The sequence below is a fragment of the Protomyctophum parallelum genome (genome assembly GCF_964188405.1).
Source record: "Protomyctophum parallelum genome assembly, chromosome: 8".
Taxonomy (NCBI): Eukaryota; Metazoa; Chordata; class Actinopteri; order Myctophiformes; family Myctophidae; genus Protomyctophum; species Protomyctophum parallelum.
In genome coordinates, this window is record NC_139703.1 from 36,175,224 (window position 1) to 36,202,759 (window position 27,536).

The 27,536-nt window shown below is 42.2% G+C and overlaps 4 protein-coding genes across 4 annotated transcripts in view; 2 read left to right on the forward strand and 2 right to left on the reverse strand.

Annotated features, from left to right (window-relative positions):
• The window catches only part of iffo2b (intermediate filament family orphan 2b), a 45,366-nt gene extending 41,837 nt beyond the window's left edge, over window positions 1-3,529 (reverse strand). Inside the window, exon 1 of the mRNA XM_083771717.1 lies at window positions 2,377-3,529. Within this exon, the coding sequence (XP_083627843.1) occupies window positions 2,377-2,912 (536 nt within the window). The 5' untranslated portion in view covers window positions 2,913-3,529. The remainder of the gene's footprint in view (window positions 1-2,376) is intronic.
• Window positions 3,530-7,952: 4,423 nt separating this feature from the next.
• mrto4 (MRT4 homolog, ribosome maturation factor) lies at window positions 7,953-12,391 on the forward strand. Its single transcript, XM_083771711.1, has 8 exons — window positions 7,953-8,004; window positions 8,278-8,336; window positions 8,467-8,570; window positions 9,461-9,542; window positions 10,224-10,291; window positions 10,412-10,563; window positions 11,239-11,315; window positions 11,408-12,391. Exons 1-8 carry the CDS (start codon window positions 7,977-7,979, stop codon window positions 11,564-11,566), a joined length of 729 nt encoding a protein of 242 aa, XP_083627837.1. The 5' UTR covers window positions 7,953-7,976; the 3' UTR covers window positions 11,567-12,391.
• A 140-nt stretch (window positions 12,392-12,531) lies between these two features.
• Window positions 12,532-22,366, reverse strand: akr7a3 (aldo-keto reductase family 7, member A3 (aflatoxin aldehyde reductase)). The gene is made up of 7 exons (XM_083771710.1): window positions 21,946-22,366; window positions 20,844-21,031; window positions 16,130-16,234; window positions 15,906-16,002; window positions 14,073-14,172; window positions 13,336-13,465; window positions 12,532-12,991 (listed from the first exon to the last, which is right to left on the reverse strand). The coding sequence occupies exons 1-7, from the start codon at window positions 22,256-22,258 to the stop codon at window positions 12,830-12,832; spliced, it is 1,095 nt and encodes a 364-aa protein (XP_083627836.1). The 5' UTR covers window positions 22,259-22,366; the 3' UTR covers window positions 12,532-12,829.
• Window positions 22,367-24,549: 2,183 nt separating this feature from the next.
• The window catches only part of megf6b (multiple EGF-like-domains 6b), a gene marked incomplete at its 5' end in the record, with an annotated part of 164,035 nt that continues 161,048 nt past the window's right edge, over window positions 24,550-27,536 (forward strand). The window contains one exon of the mRNA XM_083771715.1: window positions 24,550-24,650. Coding sequence (XP_083627841.1) covers window positions 24,550-24,650 — 101 coding nt within the window. The remainder of the gene's footprint in view (window positions 24,651-27,536) is intronic.

Consider the following 27,536-nt stretch of genomic DNA (forward strand, 5'->3'; position numbering starts at 1 on the left):
GCAATGACTTCCACGGCTGATGTAATCATATCATAAAAAAATCTCTCTAAACTTTAGTCTAGAGAGACATTTTATGATATTATTACATCAGCTGTGGAAGTCATTGCAGGATTGTTTTGGCATTTTTGATCACGCCATTGACTCCTTTAGAGTCTAAAGGATCGATGATTAAAAATGCCACACCTCTCAGGACTGACTCACTCTACACACCCCTCAGCATTACTTCACTCTACACAGTATGCTTTCACTTTGTCTGTACTATTTTGCCTTTGGCTCCAAAAACGGACTCTTCGTCCACAAAAACAAGGCTACATTGTAAAATAAAAATACAAGACAGAATGTAAACAGTGAGTGCATCACAGAATGAACACAAGTGGCCAAATTAGAAACGAGGCCGGCCCGGCCTGGCCCATCCATCTCCCGGTGTGTCCAACGGTCGTAAAAAGCTTTAATAAATCTACCACAGTTGCAGGAGGCCCTCCGTCGGGACACAGAGGATGCCTCTCAAAGCAGTCTGTGGAACACGGACGGTCGGGGAGGAGGAGGAGTGGAAGCGAAAGGACGGAAGGAATGAATGGATTGGAGACGTGAGACAGAGCAATGCTGCCCGAGGAACAGAAAAGGCATGCACGGAAGAAGGAAGCAAGACATGAATGCTGATGTGTGTGCCCGTCATTAAAACGTGTATTATGACAGGGGAGTGGGAGAGACAGAGATTACAGATTACAACCACACACGGAGATTTTGAAAACATGACCAATGACAAAAAACTCCCATATCTGCTGGGCGAAGTACAACAATGTGCAAACACAGCAGCAAGATTTGTGAGTTTCTGTGATAGGAGAAGGATATCAAATGGAACACAACCACCCTAAAGACTAATCATTGTGTATATTCCTGCAGTGAGACACATACGGTGATGTCATTAGCCTAGTTGGCTTATGGGGGTGGGGGGACGGGACTGAAGAGAAATGGATAGAGTACAACAACAAGGCTCAGTGACTTCTGTATTAGTTGCTGAAAATATTTCTAACGCTTGCTTAGAATATGAATGATACATTATAGATGATACACTATAGAAAGATATGTTTTGGGTTTCATCAACAACAGCCAAAAAAATTGCTTTCGTATCGGACAGCTGCATAGGAAGAAGGGATGTGTGCTTCTCGGTCATGTTATACATGTTATGAACCGGAGGCAGACCGATATCTGGCTATGTCATTGACTTAAATCTCGCATTTACTCAATGAAACATAAGGAGGGCCCCAGACTCCACATCACCCCACTTTGGCTGCCGCAGCTTGAAGACATTTGGCCATTGTCCCAGACAGTCGCTGCTGTTCATTACTCTAAATCAGAAATGGAGTGGACAAAAAAAGGAACTTCAGATTCTGAACGATGACTGGACAGGATATTGCTACCCTGGACAATAAGCTGGAAGGGGGGGTTGGGGGGGATCCTGAATCTGAACCACAGACTGACAGACATTCTGTGTCACTGAGTCAGACAGCCCACATGGAAGTGAGCTTTTCCCTACAGGGCAGGCATATAGGCCCTGTTTGAATGCCTCCCCGCCCGCTTGACTCATGAGAAAACATGCAGAAGGCAGCCTGGTTGCCTGGGCTGGAACGGTTCCCAGCAGTAGCTTTGGCCAGGCCCGGCCAGGGAGTGACGTGGGTTGCCTGGCTGGGAGTGGGGGGGACGCTGCGGCGGGGCCCATTCATTCAGCTGGTTATGAATATGAGTGAAAATATAGGAATAATGCGGATATAGCTTTATACAGACTGATAAGAACTGTCCCATGAAAGGTGGCATAGACTATAGAGGCTGTGTGGCCCAATTTATTGTGAACTACAAAAAAAGCATAGCATACACAGTACACTCACATTTGCACACGCACGCACGCACACACACACACACACAAAGACACACACACAGTCACACACACACCATCACTTTGATGGCTGTCATCTCTCTGCCGTGCACAGCAGTATAGCCTAACTGTATATGGATCCACCACAAGACCAAATGAAATAGTCACACCGATGAGTTATCGTGACAGCTTGACCGGGGGTCGGGGGACATAGGCTACACAGGATGAATTTATGAAATACAACCAATTAAGTTACTCACAATTCTCAAGCAATGTGTGAGGAATCTGTAATAGTGTTTAGTATTTACCATGTCATTATACAATGAAGTGGGCTATTCTGGCCTACACTACAGTAACGCAATATACAGTAGGCTACTAGGCTACCATCTGCAGTGAGTCAAGCCTTGGTAAATCTTGCCAATGACGTGTATGGGCCTAATAAGGCCCGAATAATAGCACTACAACAAAGCATATAACGAGTTATAGGCATATATTTTGCTCACCTTCTCCGATACTCGTCTCTCTCTCGCTTGACTTTGGCCAGCACATTGTACAGAGCTCTCAGCTCGGGGGTGATGGTGTCTATCTGGACTCCGACCCCGTCCGGATACGTCCAGCTCACCCCGGGCCCCTGGAGGGTCTCGAAGCGGCCCCCCTGCGCCCTCCTCACGTGCGTGAAACTCCAAATGGTGCCCGGCAGCCGCGAGTCCGGCGAGTCCGTCTGCGTGGCCACCTCCCGGGTGTACAGCACCACGGCCCGGTAGCGCTGCTGGTGCTCCAGGGCCTGCCGCAGCTGGCTCTCCAGCAGCTTGTTCCTCCGCTCCAGCTCGTGGACTTTGGCGAGGAAGCATCGGAAGCGCAGGTTGAGCGTCTTCAGCACATGGATGTTGGAGCCCAGGTCGTTCCGCAGCGCGCTGGTCACCTGCACCGGCACCGCGCCCGGGGAGGAGCCGGACAGATGACTTCCCACGCCGGGCACGCCGATCATACCTGCAGGCTGGTGGTGATGAGGAGGGTCAGCGAAAAACATCGAGTTCATGTTTTGGTCAGAAGAAAATAATAATGGGGTAAATTCCACTGCGGTCGATCTGTGCTTAGGCTGGTCAAAAAGACGTTTACAACCAAACCTCTCTCTCTTTTATGTTTTATCTCTTCATTCTTCCAACTAAAAAAAACACTCCCCTCATGCAGCGAGTTTCTCCTTAGTTATGATGATGCAGAACAGATGCTGGTATTGAAACTGACAGAGTAACTTGAAGGTGAGTCCAAAAAATACACCAACATCACGGTCCCTGTTCATTCATTCAACCTCGGAATTACACCATAGATAGGAATAGGATAGATAGATCCCTGTGACTGTGTGTCAGTGTAAATAAAGGCAATATAGTGTCAGAGCAGGCATCCAGCAGGAGGTATACCGGCCGGTAATCATCTTTATCGTGTTAAAAGATTTGACGCAGACCGCAACAACAATAAGCAGCAATCATCTTCATCTTCTCCTGCCTGCCTCTGTCCTTTAATGACAGGTGCTGATGCTGCTGCTTTCTGTGGAGTTGTTTAGACTGCTAGTAACACGGCCGCATAGACTCTCTCTACCGCATAGGTTCCTGTTCTTTTCCAAAGCCCTTGTTGTAGTAGCCTACAATGTGTGCGGTCTCTCTCCAGTAGCCCGATGTGAAGGAAAGGGAGGCAGGATCCAGGACCGCAGCAGAGCAGAGCCTCTCCGTGGCGTCGCTGCTGGATCATGTTACAAGTGCTAAACTAGGCACTATCCAGCCCCGCTGGCTGCTACGCTGCAACCCCTCCCACATTCTCTCTCTCTCTCTCTCTCTCTCTCTCTCTCTCTCTCTCTCTCTCTCTCTCTCTCTCTCTCTCTCTCTCTCTCTCTCTCTCTCTCTCTCTCTCTCTCTCTCTCTCTCTCTCTCTCTCTCTCTCTCTCTCACACACACGAGACAGCTGATCTCTGGATACTGGATAGCTTTACTTAACACTAACTTAATTACAAGACTGGCTGCCATTTTTAGCTCAGACAACAATAGCAATGTTGGTCAGTCGGTCACTTACTTGGTGGGTCAGACTGTCCAGTATAATGCCAAACCGACATATCTCTAAAACTACTTTATGGATTTCAATGACAATTTCTCTGCATATTATATGTAACCTCAGGGCCAAATTAGCCATTAGGCCAGTGGGGCCGCGGCCCAGGGGCCCTTGACCCTCAGGGCTACTGGTTCTGAGGCCCCGAAAAGGTAGCCGAAAAGGGCTGCTCGGGACCTTCATTGGCTGTTGATTGTGTTCAATTTAGGTCCCCCAATGACATAAATCACCATGGGGAATGTGTTGGGGGATTAGCTTGTTATTTCGTTTTATTTGCTATCTTTTTTTCTGTATACGTGTTGATTAGCCTCCATGAGTGGTGGGGGCAACTAGAGGGAGCACCTGCCTCATGTGATCTATGACTGTTTGTTTGGTGCTTTGGGTGTGGGTGATGTTGTTCCTATAAGAGGTCATCATGAGTCACTACCGGTATAGTTCCTTGCCATCAGGCCTTGACAGCAGCCTGGCAGCTGGAAGAGGTGTCAAGGCTGCTACAAATTGGAGATGGACCTGACAGACTTCCATCTCCCATCAATCCCATGTCACTTTTCAATGTCCCACGTCACACGACAGACAATGGAATGCAGACGAATGTTCTCAATCCAAGCTTGCAAATAGGTTGATGTGCCAGTAAAAACATTTAAAACAAGGCATGCAAGCCCAGTGGGCATCACGCCATTAGGATGTTATGCTTGACCTGAGTGAGAGTGATAAAGCTTTGGTTCCTACACCACCATACCTCCAACCAGGCTCCAAGTGCCCACGTCAGAGTCAGAGTTACACAATCTGAATTGTTGGTAGATAAAACAATCGGCAAGGAGACAGACAGTGCAACAGGTGTCTTAAATCTTACCCCACCAGTCAGGAAAGAATCCATTATGGCAGAGGAGTTAATCTATATAATATGGCTGCTATTGATAGTGATACACACTTTTATAGATTAGCCTTCAGTGCCAACTCCTATTAATACTTTGTATTTATTTTGTTGATTTTCGCTCGTTTTTTGTAATGTTTTCTGTTGCTTATTTTCCTGTTTTGAACGTGTAAAGCACTTTGTAATTGCAATTTTGAAAGGTGCTATATAAATAAAGTTGTATTATTATTTTATTATTACATGTGCTATACACAGGAGTGTCAGGGCTGAGCAGTGATGCACCACATCATGGAAATAGTGGTGTGTAGCCATCATGTTTCCCCCTCTCGTGGAACACTGACTTGGTCGGCAAGTCTGAAAGACTATATTTAGCAGCGTATATCTGCGAGCTGAATAACAAAGTGCCAGGAGTCAGGACCTTATTAATCTAAGAGAGTGTTCCCTTTCTTTGGTCTGTCTAGCCTAGAATCCAGCTCGACACTCACGCCATTATGAGCATCGAGTGGTGCACAAAATAACTAGTATTGCCACAAGTCAAGCCTTTAGGCCACTAAGTAGTAGTCTAAAGGTTTATCTTCTGGCAACATTAAAGACACCCATTTGTATGTTTTGGGATCAAGCCTTTCATCAGATATCACCAAAATGTGTCGCGTACAAAAGCAAATAACAAATGCTGGGTATATGGGCAAGTGAGAACGCTGCACTGCAATTGAGCTTTAGCTTCTCTTTCTCATTCTACACACCACTGCTAAATTGAGACAGGGTTACATTCTTATCCCGACTTATGACAAGAGTTCAAAATGTCCCACATGTATCTCAAAGTGAGGCCCTGGTAGCATGTGAAACACTCGTGACCCACATTCATACAACACAGCAAGCAGGCAAACAGCGAAAGTACGCCTGAGCGTGACAAATGCAATTTGTACTGTAGTAGTAACAATAGTCCTATTATGAAACTTGTGATCCAAATAAATATCCCTGTTTATTTGGATCACACGATCAATTGAGAAGGCCTTTAAGCCATTCTGTACGGGAACTCCTTTTGGTGTTTTAAACTTATATCTATTGAAAAATAGCAGATCTACAAGTTTGTAGCACTTGGTGCCACGCTATGAGCTTGTAGATCTGCTATTTTTGAAGTTTATTTTTGAAAAATCGTGAAAATGTGACGCAAATCTTTGAATATATATTCTTTCACAATGAACATTTTAACTCATACCTTTTGCTTCTGGGGGGTCCCTGAAACTACATATTTTCAGATGAGGTCTGCGGCCAAATTCAGATAAATCTGGGGGTCCTTGACATGAAAAAGGTTGAGCACCACATAGAAACACAGGTTTTACAGAAAACTGTCAGGATTTAGAAGACATTTGTAGAATCGTCCTCAGGTCGAAATGGTTAACAAGTTGACTACAGGCTAAATAAGTCATAAAAATATTATTGTCTAGAGTAGACCTTGTACGGTGTACGCACATAGGTCTACTTTAGTGTAGTAGGCTATAGTCTTTTATACGCTTGCCAATATAAATATTCTGAATGGCAGTGGTGGGAAGTAACTAAGTACAATTTTGAGGTATTTGTACTTTACTTGAGTATATTACATTTCCAGTATTTTTTACTTACACTCCACTACATTTCAGGTCCAAAATGTTTATTTTTACTCCAGTCTCCACATATAACACTTTAGTTACTAGTTAGTTACTTTGTAGATTTGTATTATTTATTATCACAAAACATACAGTAACCCTATATAGGCCTACATTTCGGCCATTTTGAAAATAGCCGATCTACAAGCTCACAATCCACAGCTTGTAGATGTGCTATTTTCAAAAGCTTTATTTTTTTACATTTGAGAACTTGAAAAGGGAACAAACACCCGCACACTGTCTTCAAATGCATTTGAGAATTTAACTTTTCGTACTTTCAAGTACATTTGGATTTTAATGCTTTTGTACTTTTACTAGTAAAGTACGAAAAGCAAGAGTAGTTCTACATTGAAGTATTGATACTTTTTACTTATTAGTAAAACAATTGAGTACTTTTTACACCACTGCTGAATGGGTCAAAGTTATGTGTGACAGGCAGCCCTTATATGGTGACAGCATGTTGGTGAAGGTGAATCTTAGAGTATAAGACAGCAGGGTGTTTTTCCAATCAGTGGTCCGGGGACCACCAGTGGTCCTTGAGGGGGTTCCAGGTGGTCCCCATGCAGCTAAATGATAGATCTTTAACTCTTGAGAGTGTAAAATGAAACCAAATGCACCTGTATTTTTTTTTTTTTTCTTTTTCATTTTACGCTCTCAAGAGTAACATTATTGCTAAACAACTGCATTACTTAATTTTTTACAAGAAGTCTACACAATTAGAGAATATAGAAGAATTGCTATTTTGATCAACGACAGCAATTAATATTCTTTAGTTTTGGGTGTGAGAGGCTAAATGCCATCAAATGGCGGTCTGTGGCTCAAATGCTGAATAAAATGGGCCTTGAAATGAAAAGGGTTGAAAACCACAGAGGTGAATACTGTGAGTGAATGAATATCAGTAGCTGACAGCTGACAGGAAAATAAACTTGGACAGCACGCAAGCGGTTCCCTAGCAACTCAGTTCCACTGACAAGTTTAGGTTTGGCTTTATATTAGGTCTGATATTAAATACAAATACGTTCAAAATTAATTTTCACATTTTAAGCAAAGTGTTTCTGGTAGTACATCAGTAGTGTTACCTTTTACCCCCAACTGATTGATTGATTTCAAGCACAACTCAATACAAAGACTTAACTGTCTGTGAGTGGACGACCCAATAAAGCAAAACTTGTTTACAAGAGGGTCCACCTTGTTCAATTCATCAAAACATTTAGAGACGTACAAATAGACACTTATAGCCAAAGAACAGAACAGGAATTCATCATAAAGAAGGTGAAAAGGGAAAAGAAACATACAGTGGGGGGTATGTACAAAGGGGGTAGGCCTATGTACTGCATACAGTACATTTATGATGTCTTTTGATTTTAGGGCAGGCACCACCTAGGTCAGCATGCTTAAACATTTGGGGTCCTTCCTCTCTTCACGTGTGCGTGTCGCTCCGCTATGACGTCGTTTCTTCTTCTTCCAGACAACGTGAAAGATAACCATGCCGAAGTCAAAGAGGGACAAGAAAAGTAAGCAAACACTAAACATGTCCATTATGAAAAGCGTAACATTTTTAAACGGTTACTTTACGTGACCTTGTTCAGACATTAATGTCATTCATATCACATATTCAAGATATATATCTCCTAACACTGACATAGTACTAAAGTAAGCTAGCGTTAGCTTGGCCTGCTATGCAATGTAAAAAACTACATGATAAATACATTTAGCCTTAAGCCAGCAAATACATGGTGGTAATGTTGGACATGAAAGGTAATGTTTTTCAATCGTCTCTTCTCCAGTTTCGTTAACGAAAACAGCCAAGAAGGGGCTTGCGACAAAGCAGAGTTTAATTGAAGAAGTAAGTATCTGAACTATGCTGTCTGTCTGCTGGTGCTGCTGATGCAGTAATTAATGACCCAAAAATATAATATACCGGCGTACTAGTGTACGTCCTACTGAATACGATCTTCTTTCCCTGCTGTTTTTAGCTGCGAAAATGTGTGGATATATACAAGCATCTGTTTATCTTCTCTGTGGCCAACATGAGGAACAACAAGCTCAAAGACATCAGGACAGCATGGAAACATAGCAGGTAAATAAACCCTTATACTGCTATACCTGAGATCAGTTGTTTTTGGCAGCAAAATTAGATTTTAGTTTTAGTTTCAGATTTTACAACAACTGTAGTAGTGTAAAATGTAAGTGTAAAAGTGTAAAATGTAAAATGACTTATACTGGATCTCTTGTCCACTAGTCGATATATTTAGTTTTAGTCATCATAGCTAGTTTTAGTCATCATAGCTTAGTTTTAGTTTCTGTCAGTGAACAAAGGTGAACATTTTTTAGTCGACAAAAACAACACTGCCTGAGAGATATATATATATTGTGTGTGTGTGTAATTTTGTAAACAGCGCTGCTATCTTTAAACGTCTTAAATCTGATGTGTTTTAATACTCTGCAAAAAACTTCAAAAAAGCTTTTTATATCCTGTATAAGTGTACAATGTGACAGCTCTGTTTACAAAATCATGCTGTAAGTGTATGCCCTTCAACTGTATATACACGTTTTCAACAGTTTTTATTATATTTTGACATTTGCTTTGGCAGTGTAAACGTATGTTCCTCATGCAAATAAATTGCGAATTGAATTGCTATACTAATATAGACAAATGGCAAACGATTCGCCCCTTTACGAACTCGCCCCCGCAAAATGTTTTAATGTTCTAGTGTTCTAGTTTCAACTTTGTCTGCTAATTTGTTTATTTAATTACTTCAACATTAATTAGTTTTTCCTTTGTGAGTTCTCTCCTGAAAATGTATTTTCTTTTTAGAGCTGGGGAGACCTGAACATAGTCTATCTAGTCTAGTCTAGTCTACATAACAATGATTACTATCAGAATAATAGAGCTATTTAACAAAATAACACTAACTAGTGTCATAATAACGCTAATCTTTTTGACTGAAATGTACTTAATTTTCACAGATTCTTCTTTGGCAAAAACAAAGTTATGATGATCGCCCTGGGGAAAGGTCAAACGGACGAGTACAAAGATAATGTGCACAAGGTAAGTGCAATGTCGTCAAGGGACTTGGATTGATTGTTGTAATCTGCATTAGAACCTTAAAAGGAGAATTCCATGCTATAAGGCTTTCTTACTTTTATTTGTAGTTATGTCCCACCAAAGAGGTCCAGGTGTTATTTTGTGCAAAAGCGCATTATTGGCTATTTCCCCTGTTTTACAAACACAGGATATGATGTTTATTATTTAAAGTGCCTTGGACTCTGCATGGCAGGGGCATCCTCCTCCCTGAGCCAAGCTTGCGTCTAACTTATTGGCTATTTCCCCTAATATAAGCCCTCAATGAAAGGAATTGAATTGAATGGGGCATTGGGATGTTATTGCCCCAATTGCTAATTCGCTTATTTCCATCGCTCAAATTTTTTGTTTTGTATATATCCTCTCTTCATAATGTAAATAGTATCCCAATCGGCACACTTTACTACTTATTTCGATGGAAATAAGCAAATTAGCACAAAAACCCAACCCCCATTGAGGGCTTATATTTGGGGAAATAGCCAATAATGCACTTTTGCACAAAATAACACCTGGACCTCTTTGGTGGGGACGTAACGACTACAAATAAAGGTAAGAAAGAATTCTAGCATGGAATTCTCCTTTAATCCTGGCCTCGTGATGTAAATCGGCTATTGTTTTTAAGTCGGTACTTTTAATGGTGTTTTTTAGGTCTGCAAATATCTGCGGGGAGAAGTGGGTGTGCTATTCACAAACAAAACCAAGGATGAAGTTCAAGAGTAAGTAAGGGTTAATTTTCTTTTTCCGAGTCGCAGAAGACGCATACATACCAGTATGTTTGAGTGTGAGATGTAAATTATTCTTGTTCATGTTCTCCAAATTGTGTCCTCTGTCCACAGGTATTTTACTCAGTTCAAAGAGATGGATTTTGCACGGGCAGGTAACCAGGCACAGATGGACGTTGTGTTGGATGAAGGACCCTTGGAACAGTTCTCTCACTCCATAGAACCACAGTTGAGGCAGTTGGGACTTCCCACTGCTCTCAAGAAAGGTAGTGTATTCATGTATATTTGGATAGCATTGACAAATAGCCCAATGCCTACTTTATACTTGATTAAGTGCCTAATTGTCACCCGGTAATGGCAGATCTACAAGATCATCGACGTTTTGTGAGCATGTAGTTGGTTATCTATTTTCAGTGAGCGACACTGTATGGCAAACTAAGTATAAATCACCTTTAGCTTGAACCTATCCGACAAGATTTTTTTTGTTTTGTCTTGCACAAATCCAACAAGATAAGATTAGAGTTGTGATTAAACAATCATGTTCCAGATCTCCCTGCCTAGTTTACACTAACCTTTTGAAGAGCCACTGCGCCAATTTGATTGTTGCTTGTCATGAAAATCTGCTTTAAAAGGGTGTAATTGCTTGTCGTAGTGTAGAAAAATATTCCAAAGTGGCAATCAACAACAATAGAGCGGAGAAGAAACGCGACTGCGCGTCACCGCCGCCATTGGAATGCATTCTAATTTCCCAGAACCCTTTGCATGCCAGACGGAGTTTTTTGCAATGAGGTCATGAAAACACGTCACCTATCCCACTCGCGAATTAAACAATGAAAACAGAACTCGTTATTGGAAGGGAAGCTGTTCTAGTCAATTAACTTGTGTAAGTCGTGTTAGGGAGGAAAGTGTTTTAATGGTAATCTGTGATTTATTTGTTTTAGGGGTGGTAACACTATTAAAAGAACATCAAGTGTGTAAGGAGGGTGAAACCCTAACCCCTGAACAGTGTCGTATTCTGGTGAGTTCCTGACCTTTCTTTGGCCTGTGAGAAATCTGATAAATACATGCCATCAGTGGGTAATGGGCTTGGTTGTGCTTTGACAATTACAGAAACTGTTTGGTCATGAAATGGCTGAATTCAGAGTGCAGATCAAGTGCATGTGGAATTCAGAAACGGGCGAGTTTGACAACTTCACTGGCGTGGAAGAACCTGTGGAGGAGGAGGAGGAAGATGAAGAGGAAGATGATGCTGATGCCGTTGAAACTTAGGAAAACTTTCCATACTTTACTTTTAAGTCACCGGTTTGGCCATTTATTCTGGACCTTGAAATTAAAGCTACCGAGAGATATTTGATCCCACACCGGGAACCTAAGTGGTCAGTGGAAACTGATGCCTATGGTATAATATTTCATCACCTGGAAGCATTCACTTACATCTGTCTCTCACTTTGGAATGTATGTCTGAACTTATATATATCTCTGGTTGTTCAATAAGTAGTGGAGAGAGGACATTTTTGAATTCCTGTGACAGAATGGAGTTTTTTCCACTTCACCACTTTTCAACTTATCTTCATATAATGGGTCCTCACTAATAATCTTGAAAAAATGGCGCAGTTTTTTTCTACTCGGTCTGTGTCTCATAGGAGGGCTGTGGGCAGTTCAGAAACCGTCTTCCAGTGACATCGATGTCTAGTCCTGAAAAGTTGCAATGCGAAAATGGAAGCCATCGTTCTCACGATAATGAAAATCTAAACATTTTTGTAAAGAAATCTTGTTTAAAAACGAATCTGCCTAATGATGTCACTGGAAGACGGTTTCTAAACTGCCCACAGCCCTCCTATGAGAGACTGAGTAGGAAAGAAATCGTGCCATTATCATTTTTATTAGTGAGGACCTATTATATGAAGATAGGTTGAAAAGTGGTGAAGTGGTCCTTTAAGATGTGGACACTTCAAAACCGCCTCAAGCTTTCAAACAATGGCTTCCATTATAACATGCAAACTTTAAAGGAATAGAAATACTGCAGTTCCTATTAGCTTGGTATTCCCCATCAACTGAACTGCCCAGTCTTCCTGAGACAGACGAGGTAGTCACAAATTGTACCATATGAGCATTATATGACCAAGTTGTCCTCGTGAAGTCGTCCTTTTACAACCGAAATTTACAGGATTGTCAGGTTAGTGTGAACAGATTTGAACCATAGATCGTTCTTGTAACAAGATTGAGGGGCGACGTGTTTTGACCAGTTTATTTAAGATAGACACCTCCAGAAAGTAATTTTTGCATCAAACTTGTATATTTACAATTAAGTAATGTGATATATTGATACATGTAAGTTTCACATGTAAGTTTAAGAATATTCTTAAATACAATCTGTATCAAGTGGGATTTCCTGAAATAAACTTACTGTTCATAACTTGCATGTCATGTTCTAAAAAAACAAAAGAAACTCAAATGGCAACTGATACTGCAAATCACTCATTATACAGATCAGAAAATGTAAAAGGTATTTCAGGCTGTAATTCACAGTATTCAGCGAAAGTAATTTGGACACTCGTGGGCCACCAGATCCCAAGCTTGCTTGAAGGCCTCTACCACCCGCTCATCCAGAGGACCCTCCTCTGAGGCAGACATGTTCTGCTCAAGTTGCTCCATGGAAGACATGCCGATGACCACTCCGTCTCCTAGATCGCCCTGCAATGTATTGAAGACATGGCAAATGGTTCCAGAAGGACCAGGATATCAAACCATGTACTGTATGCAATCAAGACATAACTCCCAACATCCGCTTGTACTAATTGGGTGTTTTGTTAGAAAAGCTGGCAATAACTAAAGCATAAAGGTCTACAAAATTGTATGATTTACCAAATGGCTAAAACTTTAGGGCAATGCCCATCTTTACATTGATCTGTCCACTTAATTTAATGATTTGAGTCACAGTAATGCACATGCCAGTTACATTGGCACAACACGATAAAACTGGGAATGATCTTCAAATGATAAAATTAACTGCAAATAGTGTATTTACACAGTTCTACCTTAAGATGGGAGTGATGGTACATCCAGCGTATCGCTGCAGAGGTCATGGTGGGTTTCTCTGAACCATAAACGGCCTCCAAAGCGGTTTGAACCAGACCTATTGCCTGGAAGTGGCTCTGTTTCCAGTATCTGATGAGACATTAGATACATAAAGACATGAAAATAATTCACCTTAGGAGTTAGGCCTTTACAATAGCTTGAAGGGAAACCTGAAGCAGAAATGGTGGCCTTGAGCCTTCCAGTGTTGATTTCGTCAACTAAAATGAATACGAAAAATGTTCGACTACCTTCTTCCAATGACAAACTAAATGGAAACTAACTGAAAATTAAGCTATGATGACTAAAACTGACTAAATATATTGACAATTTCGTCAAATAAAAACTAGACTAAAATGTTAGGAAGGGACTAGTGGAAAAGAGATCCAGTATAAGTCATTTTACACTTGGTTGCGTGCTGAAAATAGCCGATCTACAAGCTCACAACGTGTCGCAGCGCTACGCGTTGTGAGCTATTTTCAGCAAGTGTAAAATCAGCCATTACGACGGCATCAAGGCCCGCCAAAATACATTTTAGTCGACTAAACCAACTAGATTTAGTCGACTAAAACTAGACTAACACTAAAACATTCCAGGTGACTAAAATGTGACTAAGACTAAACGAAAACTATTCAAGAGACTGACTAAAACTAAAATAGAAATTTGCTGCCAAAAACAACACTGGAGCCTTCTAACTAACCTGTCCCTGTATGCTCCAGCCCAGCTGTTGCCAAAGAATCGCCCTGCAGGCTGGGATCCGTCTTTGTCTTCATAATGGTACTTCCCTGTCAGGAGGCCCCCTGGTGGAGGAAGAGGAGGAGGATCAACCACCATAACATCCATTATCTCAGAGGTGATTTTTGTCTCCACCAGGCCGAAGGCATGGGGAGAGAGTATGTTTTGCACTCCGTCCGTCCGTGTGTCCGTGTGTGTGTGTGTGTGTCCGTTAGCAGCTAATCTCGGCCACCGTTAACCCAGTCGATGCCAAATTTTGCACACACACTCCCTGGATGCCAACGATGAACCTCTGCCCCAAACCTTCCAGAACGGCCTGTTATAGCGCCACCAGGAGGCCGCTTTGTGCAAAACTACCCGGTCGATGCCAAATTTTGCACACACACTCCCTGGATGCCAACGATGAACCTCTGCCCCAAACCTTCCAGAACGGCCTGTTATAGCGCCACCAGGAGGCCGCTTTGTGCAAAACAAGTTTTTGCACAGCACACCTACAGATTTTGTCCAAACATCACGCAAATTGGTACACAGTCTCTCTAGAGCCATTCAACCAAACCGGTCTTTCAGATTTCTCACACTCCATCCTGATTGGTTAAGATTGGCTTCCAAAGTTCACAGGAGTGCTCAGTTTCAAACAAAATGCTGCAAATCATGAACACATCGCGTGATTTCCGTGAAATTGTGCACCCACATTCCCACTAGGCCGAGGACAAAATGCCACATCAACAATTTCAACTCAACCTCAAGGTGGCGCTATAACTGGCCGTAAAGTGTTTTTACCTCTAACTGCACGGATCTGTGGATAACCTGGTGGAGACCTGTGCCCAGAAGGGCACTTTTTCTAGTTGTTAAATGTTTTTATCCCACGATTTTGCAACCCAATTTCAGTGATGCTTGCGGAACTCGACTTCGTCTCGTTCCTTACCGCATCACTGTTGTGGCAATAATCACGTTAAACCACAACCTCTCGTGTAATATTGCTTAAATACACTTCCTCTGCCAACCTGGGGGGGCAGTGGACAAACCCCAAGATTCCTTCTATGCATGAGGAGTCCAAGCTGCTTCTTTTCACCTGACAGGGGGGAGTTTCCCCAGCCGGACACAGCGAGTGGAAGGAACATGTTATTCCGACCAGTTCCTTTCCCCTCCATCAGGCGCCACGGCTGGCCAGGGGGAGGTAGTTTTAAGGCCTATTCATAGTCTGTATTTTTGGTTGTGAGGTGACCACTGCTCCGGTGGTGAGCTGACCACCGGAGCTGAAATAACGTTGAGCGGTGGTGAGTAAAAACAGAGAGAAGGGCTGGAGCGGTGGCCGTGGTTTTCTCTTCTCACCGCGGCTCGTGACGTCATGTTGTAGTTCGAAAATCCAGACTATGTATGAGCCTTTAGAGACCAGGATTACTGCATGATTTATGTGAGGGTACCTACCCTAGGGGACACGGGGAGAACACGCAAACTCCACACACAAAGAGGTGATTTTATGTAGACATTTTAATCCCAGGTAGGATTATGAATTATTCAATACTCTTGTTAGAAGAACTCTGGAGATATGGGGTTTCATGCCACAGGAAAAGCATTGTATGTACAAACCTCAGTAGGCTATATAGAGGAAGAAGCTCCTAAAACAGTATTTAGTAGTACATTTTATTTTGAAGAAGGCTTAGATGTCAAATGTTAATATATTTTTTAATAAATAACATTATATAATCTAAAACACTACTCTTTGCAAATATTATGCAAGCATCTCTCTTTAGCAAATTTAAACTGTAACAGTGAAGAAGTGAGAAATCCACAGTACCTGCTAAAGGGTTGTATGCATAGAATCTTATTCCGTAGTATCTCAGACATGGCAGCAACTCTGTCTCAACCTGTCTTGTAGTGGCATTGTACATTCCCTGCCAGTGAGTGGTTACAGTTTAATTACAATGGGACATTGGGGAGGGTTCAAAGTTTAATCGTGAAATGTTGGCTAAAACTTGTTTTAATGGGTTGACATGAGAAATGTGAGGTGTGCCGAATTACCTGGTAGACAGAAGGAACAATCCAGTTGTTGTGTCTGCAGATAGACACAATTTCAGCTACTTCCCATGATGCATAGTTTGATAAGCCCAGCTCCTTGAATTTCCCCTGAAAGGAAACACATTCAAATTCAATCACACTTTGTCATTGCACCAAGACAACATGATTAACATGCTTTTTAAGCATCATTGAGACAGTATTGTGAATTGTATGCACAAGCCAACATGTTATCTCGGAAGTTTTATATGTGTACTGATGATGTCACTTGTGGTGCAGCTACAGTAAGGGTAAGAAAGGGTAAAAAATTGCAGTCTTCTAGAGGTATAGCGACCAGATCGAGAGTGACCAGATTGAGATTACCTCCAGTGTTTGAGAATGACCAGACTGAGATTACCTCCTCCAGTGTTCAGATACTCAGAAGCGCCAACATACATAATCATAAGCACCATATAAAGAGTGGTACCTGCATCATCCATACTGCAGGGTGTATCATGGGTGTATCATGCGTGTGACAGTTACGTCTGTGACTGTGTGTGTGTGTCTGTCTGTCTGGAGTTAAACTCGACCTATTGGTGCCTATTGCCTAATTACTTGTACACTGTCAGTAGGCCAAGGAATTGAATGTTATCTAACTGAATGTTAGATAGTAGATTTCCGTCCTACACATACATTAAATTCCCAATGACAATGAATGGAGAATTTTACGTCGGTGTCTGAGCAAATAGGCATAGTGTCTATATTTTACGTCATGATGATGTACGATAACAATTTACAATTACAATTTAGGCATTTAGCAGACGCTCTTAATCCAGAGCGACTTACAATAATCAAGAACAAAAGCATGGGAATACATCACAAAAGCATTTATCATAAAACATGCATGCGTAAGCTAAGAAAGTAACAGTGGAATATCTATATTATGAGACTATACATATAAACTATATATATACTACTATGCTATACATATGTACTATGGCGTGCTATGACTATATACAATGCAATTATAGTATACAGAAACAGTATACAGAAATGCTATCTAAGGGGGCTATCTACGATGGTAAGAGCGCCCCTCACTTCACACAGGTGTGATTTTTTTTAATATATTTTGTGGTTTTTTGATGTTCATAATCTCAGATCCAGTTTGGGCCATGATGACCATGACATCAAACATCCACATGGAAGCCATGCAGTTATTAGGCCTTGTCTTGAGTATAACTGGATTGTGCACGGTGTTGCATAGATAGATTTGGGTGAAGGAACATTATTACATTACACAGAGCTGCCATGTCTCACCCTTTGAGTGTGACAGTCACGCAATTTAACCCTTTACCATGCACCACGCCACACATGCCATTTCACACGCATTATAATGATAAATAACAATTTTCTCTGCGGCTCCGCCGCGTAATAACGCACGCTCCTGTGTGCGTCCGCTCAAGCGGTAAAATAGCCGATCTGCATACAGCGCTGATATATGCAGGAGGGTAAAGTAAACAGTGGACCAAATCGTCAGCAGGGTCCCTGACTGTGTGACGCATGGAAATGAGCCATGCGGAGTTTAACATCGCTTCGAAATATTTTTCATGGAAGACAATATAGCCCCCACAAGTTACAACAAGTGAGTAAGTTGTAAGTTCTGACATATTCCCCAATTTCCACTGAGATTATGGGGTGAATGAATGTGGCCAGACCCATCTTCTCTTTCTGTCATAGTGACATTGTCCTGCATCAGATCATGTCCAAATCAGGTTCTCCAATCTCCAGTAGCCTCTTCAGTTTTTTGAAGATTTTTTGATGGTCCCTTACGGAGCTATGTGTGTGGCTGGCTGGGTCTGAGCACTATGTGTGTGGCTGGCTGGGTCTGAGCACTATGTGTGTGGCTTGCTGGCTGGCTGGGTCTGAGCACTATGTGTGTGGCGTGCTGGCTGGCTGGGTCTGAGCACTATGTGTGTGGCTGGCTGGCTGGGTCTGAGTACTATGTGTGTGGCTTGCTGGCTGGCTGGCTGGGTCTGAGGAGCATAGATAGATAGATAGATATCTTTTTCATTTCTACTTTAAGCATGAGGAGGCTCCGAGGCTGTCAGTGCAGGGAGAGCAGCTGGCATGGAGGTGAAGACATCAGTGTTAAGGTTCAATATCAACGTTAAAACGGGCCAAATTAAAAAAATAAAAAACATTTAAAAACATTTAAAAAAGCAATTTTTTTTCACACATTAAGACACTAGAGTCTCACTCTTGACATTTTCTGAAATATGGCAGCCCTGCATTACATCTATTGACCTTTTGCAGACCGCAGCCATGTTGCCATCATTTTCAGTAAAGCAATGTCCTGCTGCCTCTTGCAGGGCTCGACAGTGCGACTAGGTACTTGCATTTGCGACAAAAAATATCACTGTGCGAGTTGTAAAATTCAATTTGTAGCACAGGTGCGACTACAGGATTTGACCATTCAATCGTGATAAAGACAAGTCTCTGTCTACAGCAAGTGCACATTCTATAGTCGCGGTTCTATACCTACATTTATATTTCTGAACGGCGGTGTCGTTCGCCAAAAAGAGCAGAGCTACAAGCTAACAACGTGTCGAGGCTCAATGCGGTGTTCATTTGAATATCTGTCCCTTTGCTCCCACCGCCCAGCCCCTCCCTGTGTTGCTGCTCAGTTCTCTTCTCTTCCCTGTCAGCAGCGGGAGCGAACGCAGCAGAATAGCATGGTAGCACAGAAGACAGAAGGAGTTGCTAGGACCCTGACACGTTGAATACTAAAGTTATTTAGAAAGTTTGTAATGTTAAAACATCACTTGATATAACTTTTAACCAAACATGGGTGAAACAGCGTGCAGTAGGGATGGGTCCGATTAATCGATTATCGTTGATAGGACCCGAAATCGATTATGAAAATTAATAATCGATAATCGTTTTTCTTTCTTTTTTTTTTAAATGAAAATCTGTTGGAAAGGCAATATTGTCATCCAAACAGGACAGGGCTATAGGCCTACCAAAGTGTGCCTGGGATGTGTCTGTGTAGCTGCATGAGAGGAGTGTGAGTGGAGATTGATTCCAATCAATATACAGGTTTGGAGGATTTAGCAGGTGTTGGGAATTTACCTAATCAGGCCTAGGCTGGGGTTGCTATGGTGATCAATTGGATCAACAGTGGTCCAGGGACCACCAGTGGTCCCATTTAAAAGATGGAGTTAGTAACCAAATGGACCCTTATTAACTCTCAAGAGTTACAATTATTGTTAATCAACTACATCAGGGGCTCCCAAACTTTTTTGACTTAGGTACCCCTTGGGGGGAAGATTTTTTTTATTTGTAGGGTTCATAAAAAAAAAAAAAGTTAAAAAAAAAAAAAAAATAAGTTACAAAACCCCCCCCCCCCCCCCCAAAACGATTAATCGATTAATCGTTAATATTGAATTATACAAATCGATTTTCATTTTGGACACATTTACACATCCCTAGCGTGCAGCCGCGCACGTAAAGAGTGCACGTGCGCACGCACATGGAGTGGACGGATTGATTGATATACCAAAACAACCCTTGCCTCGCTAAAAGCGTGTGCGCAGCGCAATACGAATGACCGACCTGGCTGAATATATTAGTCAGTGGCTAGCTCAGGTCCATAACTCTAAATGCAACGCATTAGACTAGAGCTATGGACCAGAGCTAGTCAGTGGCCTCACTGGCCTGCATAACGAGCAACGTAAAAAAGGCAAAGATCCCCCCACCTTCTCCTTCCACCACGCCGAGGTGTAGCCTATATGTCCGATGTTCTGTCTGAACTGAAGCAGTCAAAGCCAAGGAGAATGTTACATTACTAATTCACCATCGAGTAGCCTCTGCACTAAATGTCACATGATAGAACAGCAGGATAAAAACGGATAGTCTGTCTGTCCATCCATTCATAAAATGAATTGACTATCTATCTGCATACCAAACTAATAGTCTATCAGTATAAAACAAATTGATTATATAGATTATATAAAAAAATATGATATCCAGATGAATATCAATATTGTGATCATTTCTGAAAAGATATTGTGATATAATATTTTGTCATATTGCCTGCCCCTACCTCATATCACTTTATTAAAGAAAAATCACACCTGTGTGAAGTGAGGGGCACTCTTATCATCATACATCATGATTTAATTTACATCATATTTAGCAGAATTGACCTAATTTCTCCGTTCATTGTCAATGGCAAATATTGAGACGTGTGGGGACTAAAGCTGTATATAGGAGGGGCTAGTGCCCCTCAAAAACACATTATTTCATAACTTTTCATCGTGCTCCTAAAATAATTTGTGTGCTACTAGATTTTTCAACTCAGGCTTACTTGGAAAAATGCTAAGCGTCAGCCCTGCTTGCATTATGTGCCAATTCAAAACAGGTGATCTAACGAGCACTTCCAAACTCCAGCACTTAAAAAAAGAATCACCTGCAAGGACACAAAGTAGCTCATAACATGTCTACAGTGGATTTTTATGAAACAAACACTTTGAGGATAGAAAGAGAATAATTCAAGCTTTCCGTACAGCTGCGATGTTGGTGAGTTTGACGTTATTTAATACAATTAGATAGGACTTTTCTGTTTGGATGGGCTGTCATTGGAAGTTGCACCTAGGTAGCACCAGGGTGCAGTACTTTAGGTCTGCATATGGAGAATAGGGAATATTGTAGCTAGCTACTACTACTACCTATGTGTGTGTACCTCTTTGTGCAGTTCGTGGCAGGCTCTCAGGGTATCCTGGATGGGGTTTTGGTGGTCCGGAGCATGGAGGTAGAACAGGTACACAGAGTCTGTATTTAGCCTGTTCAGGGAGGTCTCCAACTGGGAACGAACACTTTCTGGCGTCAGTGTCTTGCCTTCCCAGGGGTTGGCTTTGGTGGCTATGTTCACTGTCACACAGAAAATAACAATCATTAACTCAAGGCGGTAATAAATCATGTATGTATAACCTGGCGGCTTGACCAACTTGACCATGGACCTCCTTGTACAGTATAGACCTACAATACAGTAAGGACAATACAGTCAAGGACCCCCAAATTGACACTAATGAGCTGGCGGACCCCCATAAGAGAAGATTTGTACGGCTCTAGAAGTGATTCTCAACTAGTTTAATTTCAAGGACCCCCAGTTTGACATGCATTAGTCTACGGACAGACCCCCATTTAATGGCATTTCTATCTCTGGGACCCCCAATTTATATTGTAAAATCTGAGAGTGTACAAATGGAATGGGTCCGTTTGGTTCCATTTGTACACTCTCAGAGTTTAGCTGGGGACCCCCTGGAACTCCCTCAGGTACCCCTGGGGGTCCCCGGACCCCACTTTGGGAACCACTGCTCCCCTTTTGTGATCACGTGGTCTTCACGTGATCACAAAAGGGGAGCAAATTGTGCTGCATTGGCTAAATCATTACACACAGGAATTCTGGACTCGGGTAATGCTAGCTCTGGTCCATAGCTCTAATGCATGTCCATGGCATAGACATATACCGGTAATATATATCTATGGTCCACTCCATGGATTGGACGAATTTGCGCCTATAAGCCCTAAAGTAAAGTCTCGAAAGTTAGTTGATGTCGGGGGAGGCTCTGTAGTCTTGTGCACAGCCAATAAGATGCGACTCTCTGACTCGCACAAGTTTGACAAGTATAGCCTACAACTAAAGTAGTCTACATTTGAATTGAAACCTTGGCCTGAATGCGTATGCAGTCGTTAGCAATAACTTGTTTTGCATGTATCGTGACCATTGCTGCCATCATGTTTTGTCCAGAACATAACAATTATTTAATAACACTATACTATACCTGTCTTTGGTAGATTCATGCCCCCTATGATGGTCTCTGCCTGTCCGCCCGTGTACATGAAGGCTGAGTCCACCTCATTGTGCCCACGGTCCAGGAACGCTCTGACCATCTCCAGGCTCTGCTCCGCGGTGGCTCGCCCTCCGAACGCCATGGTTCCCAGCAGGGAAACGGGCTTTTTCACATGTTGAGAAGACATGTTTCTCACTAACCCAACAACCGCCGGGGAATAATGCGTGAAAACGTGCTTGCTAACGCGTGTTTTACGGAGTGTGTGCAGGCCTACTAGTACTAATCTTTGTGTTGTCCACTGCATAATAAAGTAGTAGTCGCGTGTTCTCTGAGGTAAAAGGGCACGTTGTGCCGATAAGGAGGGAGTGTGGTAATTTGTAAAGTTACTTCACTTTAGACTCCCCTAGACTCAATTGTAATGTATCTGGTAGCTGGTAGTTTTTAAGCAAAAGAAAGTGTGGTTAATCATTGTGAATGTCGTTTACCCCTGTCAATGTTTGCTAAACTTAAATAATGTATTTACTTTGAGGCCATGTCTCTTCGTTGCGTCACCCGAAGAGCACATTGCAGCGTTCCCTAAATGGAGCGGTAAGTTCTTATTTTGGCCACAAGGTGTCGGCAAAACATCGTCTATTTTCACACAGGACTCAATACATTCACGCAGGTGCACTAATGTGCCTCGGTTTAATACAACTAATACTAATATAGCACAAGCCATTAATTCATACTTATAGGCTACATATTAATTGATCATTAGGCATAATTATTACAACAGAAACAGTATCAAACAAACAAAATAATTAGTTTAAAAACGCAGGTGGCTTGCGCACATCCAGTTCCTGGCTGGTGCGGGTGCTGGACTACATAGGCCTACAGTGAAGAAAGTAGTCCGCACACAGGCTTTGCTCCAGTAGTGTTTTATTGTATTTAAAACGCCATTAGTAGGTATACACGACGTTTCGGCCGTGAACGGCCTTCATCAGGTGAAGGCCTGTCATGTTTATGGTCGTCGTTTTTTGTTTAATTGCTGCCGGTGTGCGGCGTGCGCGCGTGACTTTAGTTTTTTGGAGCGGGAGCGCACGTGTTGCGTAGCAAACTATATGGCCCATGGAGACTGACTTTTTGGGCCATTAAAAGGCATGCATCCAATGGACCATGGTGGGTAACCTGTATTCATACAGTGAACCCTGTTGGGGGGGGGGACAGCAGTAACCCATGAGTTCTGCTGCTGCTGACCCACTGACCCGGCCCTGGCCTTGACCAGTGACCACATCATCAGCTGTTTGACCAAGAGAAGGAGAAGAGACCACCCCCAGTCCCCCCATATACTATAACTCATTCACAACTAAAGGTAAGACGTACAAGAGCTTAAAGCACGCTACTTTTTGTATAGTAGGCTACCCTATTTCCTTTATTAATAAACAGGTGTGAGAAGAAGAGCCGAGACATATATCGTTGTTCATGACGTGTGTTCCTCAGAAGTTTTGTATAGCATATATCATTAGCTATAGCCCCTATTATTGATTGATTAATTTATTAAACAGATTGGAGAATTAGGCTACAGTAGGCTACATTTCAAGCACACAACTCAATCAATTATAGCTTAATATGTTTTGCTCCATCGCACGATAGGTGTCGCTTTAAAAAAAAAGAACTTATTCATTATAACTGCCTAATTCGTGATTTTCAAAGTGTGTCGTCCCAAATAAACACGTACGGTGTACTATAAACCAACGTTTATTCCCAAAGTGGGGTCCGGGGACACCCAGGGGTCCTTGAAGGAGTTCCAGGGGGTCCCCAGCTAAATGATAGCTAGGAACCAAATGGACCCTAACTTCCCTAAGTTATGGGTCTGTAACTCAGAGAGTGTAATGGAACCAAATGGACCCTACCATTAATTGCATGTCAAGTCCTTGAAATTGAACTGGTTGAGAATCACTGCTATAGCCGTAAAAATATGCTCTTATGGGGGTCCTTGGCATATCTTTTCAAATGGGGGTCCGCGGGCTAATTGGTGTCCATTTGGGGGTCCTTGACATGAAAAAGTTTGGGAACCACTGGTATAAACGACGCATAAATTAAGGCTTTTATTATAGGCGGCTGTGGCAGGCAGGCAGGCATGCAGCCGGCCGCATCTCATCCTCCCCCATCCACCCTCCCCTGACTGGGCTAGCCTGCCAGACATCATTACCAAGTCAATGGGAGTCAAACCACTTCAGCTTCCACGAGTCTCTCTCTCTCTCTCTCTCTCTCGCACGCATGTGCGTCCAACCAACAGCATAGTATCTCTGCACTAAAAGCAGTGGAGGTGGTGATCTGTGTCTGGTGGTGTCAGTGTTTCAAATACCGCCGCTGCTGCTACTACTACTACTACTATACGCGAGCCGGCTGCAACATGTGTGTCGCTCACTTTATACAGTAGCCGAACTTCTTGGGAGCCGTTTAAAAAGTTTCTTCAATTTGATACCTTGGATCCCCCCCCCCACCTTTATTATTATTTATGGTGAAAATCCTGCCATGCAGTGAGCATTTATGAATGACTTAGAGCGTTATTCGTGAAAAAAATCCATTATATTGCAAGAGGAGGTCGAAATTATGGATATTATTATTGCTTTTTCGTTTTTTCTACTGTTTCTCGGTGAGGTTTCCGCTGCTGCATCCCGTTATGGTATTGCAAACAATCTCCAACCCTATATGTGAGTATAACATGTCTGTATCCTCAAATATTTAATGGAACAAAATAAAAAGCTATAGTAGTTCAGGTAGTATGACAAAATAGGCTATTCAATTGTAACTGCTATATAAAGAACGACATTAACTTTTTCCACATCAGTCAGCAAATTCTCAACACATTTTCATTCATAGCTTCAGCATTTTTAGGAATGTCACTTTACAGCAGAGAGGAGAATAAATTAGCCTATTTGTATTTTACCTGGACATGCACAAACTTGTGGTTATGTGGGTCCCAAACTAACAACCACAGCCTAAAGTAAAGACACAGGTTTGAAGAGAGGGAGCACTGTGTCAAGGCTGTATTTTTTTTTTACACATTTCTCGGAGAGGCAAGAAAGCCACAGTATGACAGGTCGAAGTAATAATGTGTACCAAACGACTCGCCCCTTTACCAACTCGCCCCCGCAAAATGTTTTAAAACAGTTTAGGATTTCCCTCCCTCTCTGAAATCTGAAATTATCTTGTATATACAGATTTATTTGATTGTATATAGTCGATCTCTATAATGTGTAAAATTAAGAAAGAATAACATGACACAGAGATGGTGACTGCTTAATTAAGTTAATTTAGGACCTTCTAGCAGTTAAATTTGTTTTTAAACACATTTCTTCCATGATGTAGCCCATGTTTTGTAATGGCATCATCAATCATGCTATTATGCCAGCCCGTGGATATACAGAGTGAACTTAACAATGATACATTAATATGATAATACCTTTTATATAATCACCAACATGAATTATGTTTGTTATTCACAGCTAGGTAGAGTAGTGGGGCGAGATGGAAAGGCGACCGTACCTGTTACCGTCTGAACACCATGCTCTTTATTGCATCCCACACTATGACTGTACTGTAATTCCCATGATTATACCCTGCTATACCCTGCAGATTACTGATGATGCTGCATTCCTATCTGTGTGACAAGGACTTGCTTGTTTTAACCTTCTCAAAAGGGAAATGCCAGTCAGTCACATAATAATATTATGACCCAGTACAAGACCCAGTACTGCATTATTTAATGATGATGCTGCATTCCTATCTGTGTGACAAGGACTTGCTTGTTTTAACCTTCTCAAAAGGGAAATGCCAGTCAGTCACATAATAATATTATGTGACTGACTGGCATAATTGCCAGGTTTTTACCCATATTATGGGTAAAAACCTGGCAATTATCAACCAAACGCTTCCAACAATATTTGGTGTTGTGTGTTTAGGCCAGTGGTTTTCAACCAGTGGTCCGGGGACCACCACACCAGTGGTCCTTGAGGAGGTTCCAGGTGGTCCCCAGGTAAATGATGGAGAGTTGTTAACCAAATGGACCCTTATAGATCTTGTACGGGTCCAATTGGTTTCATTTTACACTCTCTTAAGATCTAAATTATTGTTAAACATCTGCATTATTTAATTTACAAGATGTATTCACAATTAGAGAATGTAGAAGAATTGTAATTTTTTATCAATGTTTGCCTGTTATCTCTCCTAATGGTACCACATCAATACAGCATGGCATTGTGGACGAAATCTTATCCAACGACAATTCCAACAAAAATATTCAAAGTTTTGGGTCTGAGAGGCTAAATGTCATCAAATGGTGGTCCGTGGCTCAAATGCACAATAAATAATGGACCTTTTTTATGAAAAGGGTTGAAAACAGTATGGCGTTGTTGTGTGTTTTAGCCATTGTCATTCATTTCATTGTTGTATGTAAGCCATGCTGGTTCCGTTTCTAAAAACGGGTCCACGTGCAGCTCTGTGATGATTTGTTTAGTTTATCAGTGGTGGTTGTAGATGATCCCGTGGTTGGAGAAGAGAATCTCCACATGACGGATGATTTTAGAGTTGTCCCGATACATTTTTTTTAAACTTAATTGTACTTAACTTTTAGTACTCGTCGATACCGAGTACCAATACGAGTACTTTTCTTTTGTCGAGTAACTTATTTTACCCCCTTTTTCTCATAGATGCAAATGGATCTCTGATCTACACTTGTCAGTTGTCATTTATGCTTGTAGATCGGCTGTTTTTGGCGATTTGCTGCAGTGTTGGGTCAGACTTGCTCCCGTTGCATTTGTTCAGCCTAGTGTCAATTGGATGTTTTGGTACTCGGGTCAGAGTATCGGGGCCGGTTCCGAGTACGAGTACTTGAGGGTGGTATCGGTCCAAGTAAACGATACCAGTATCGGTATCGAACAACTCTAGATGATTTATACGCTAGCGTACGACTGTGTCGTGTGTCGATCAGCAGATCCACATCATGGGTGAGCTTCAGTGTGTCTATATACATATACATCAAAGGGGGCTTCAGCCCCTGCCCTTTTTTTTTTTTTTTTTAAGATATTGTTTTTGCGGCTTACGCCTTTTATTGATTTTTGAAGGGACAGACAGTAGGCTGACAGGAAACGGGAGAGAGATGGGGGGATGACATGCAGTAAAGGCCGTGTCAGGTCCGGGAGTCGAACCCGCGGCACACTGCGACTGGATTACCAGTCCGGTGCCCAGACCGTTACGCTACGGCCTGGGCCGCCCCTGCCCTTTTACCCATTTGTAAAACAACTGCCTTCTCCAGACCATGAATGCAACTAATTACTATAGTGAAAGAAATGCAAATGACACTACTTTCCAACCTTGCCATTCTGGAAGGCAGCATTCAGGAGAATTCTTTCCCGAAGTCTCCTGAACTCGAACATAGTATTTTGTGTTGAACAAATATGTTTAGAAATCCATGTCGTACACCGCATCTCCACTATAGCTAAAGAGTACTGGGTTGCCCCCCGAAAATAGAAGATCTACAAGCTCTCAACGCGTCGCAGCGTGACGTGGTGTGAGCTTGTAGATCTGCTATTTTCGCT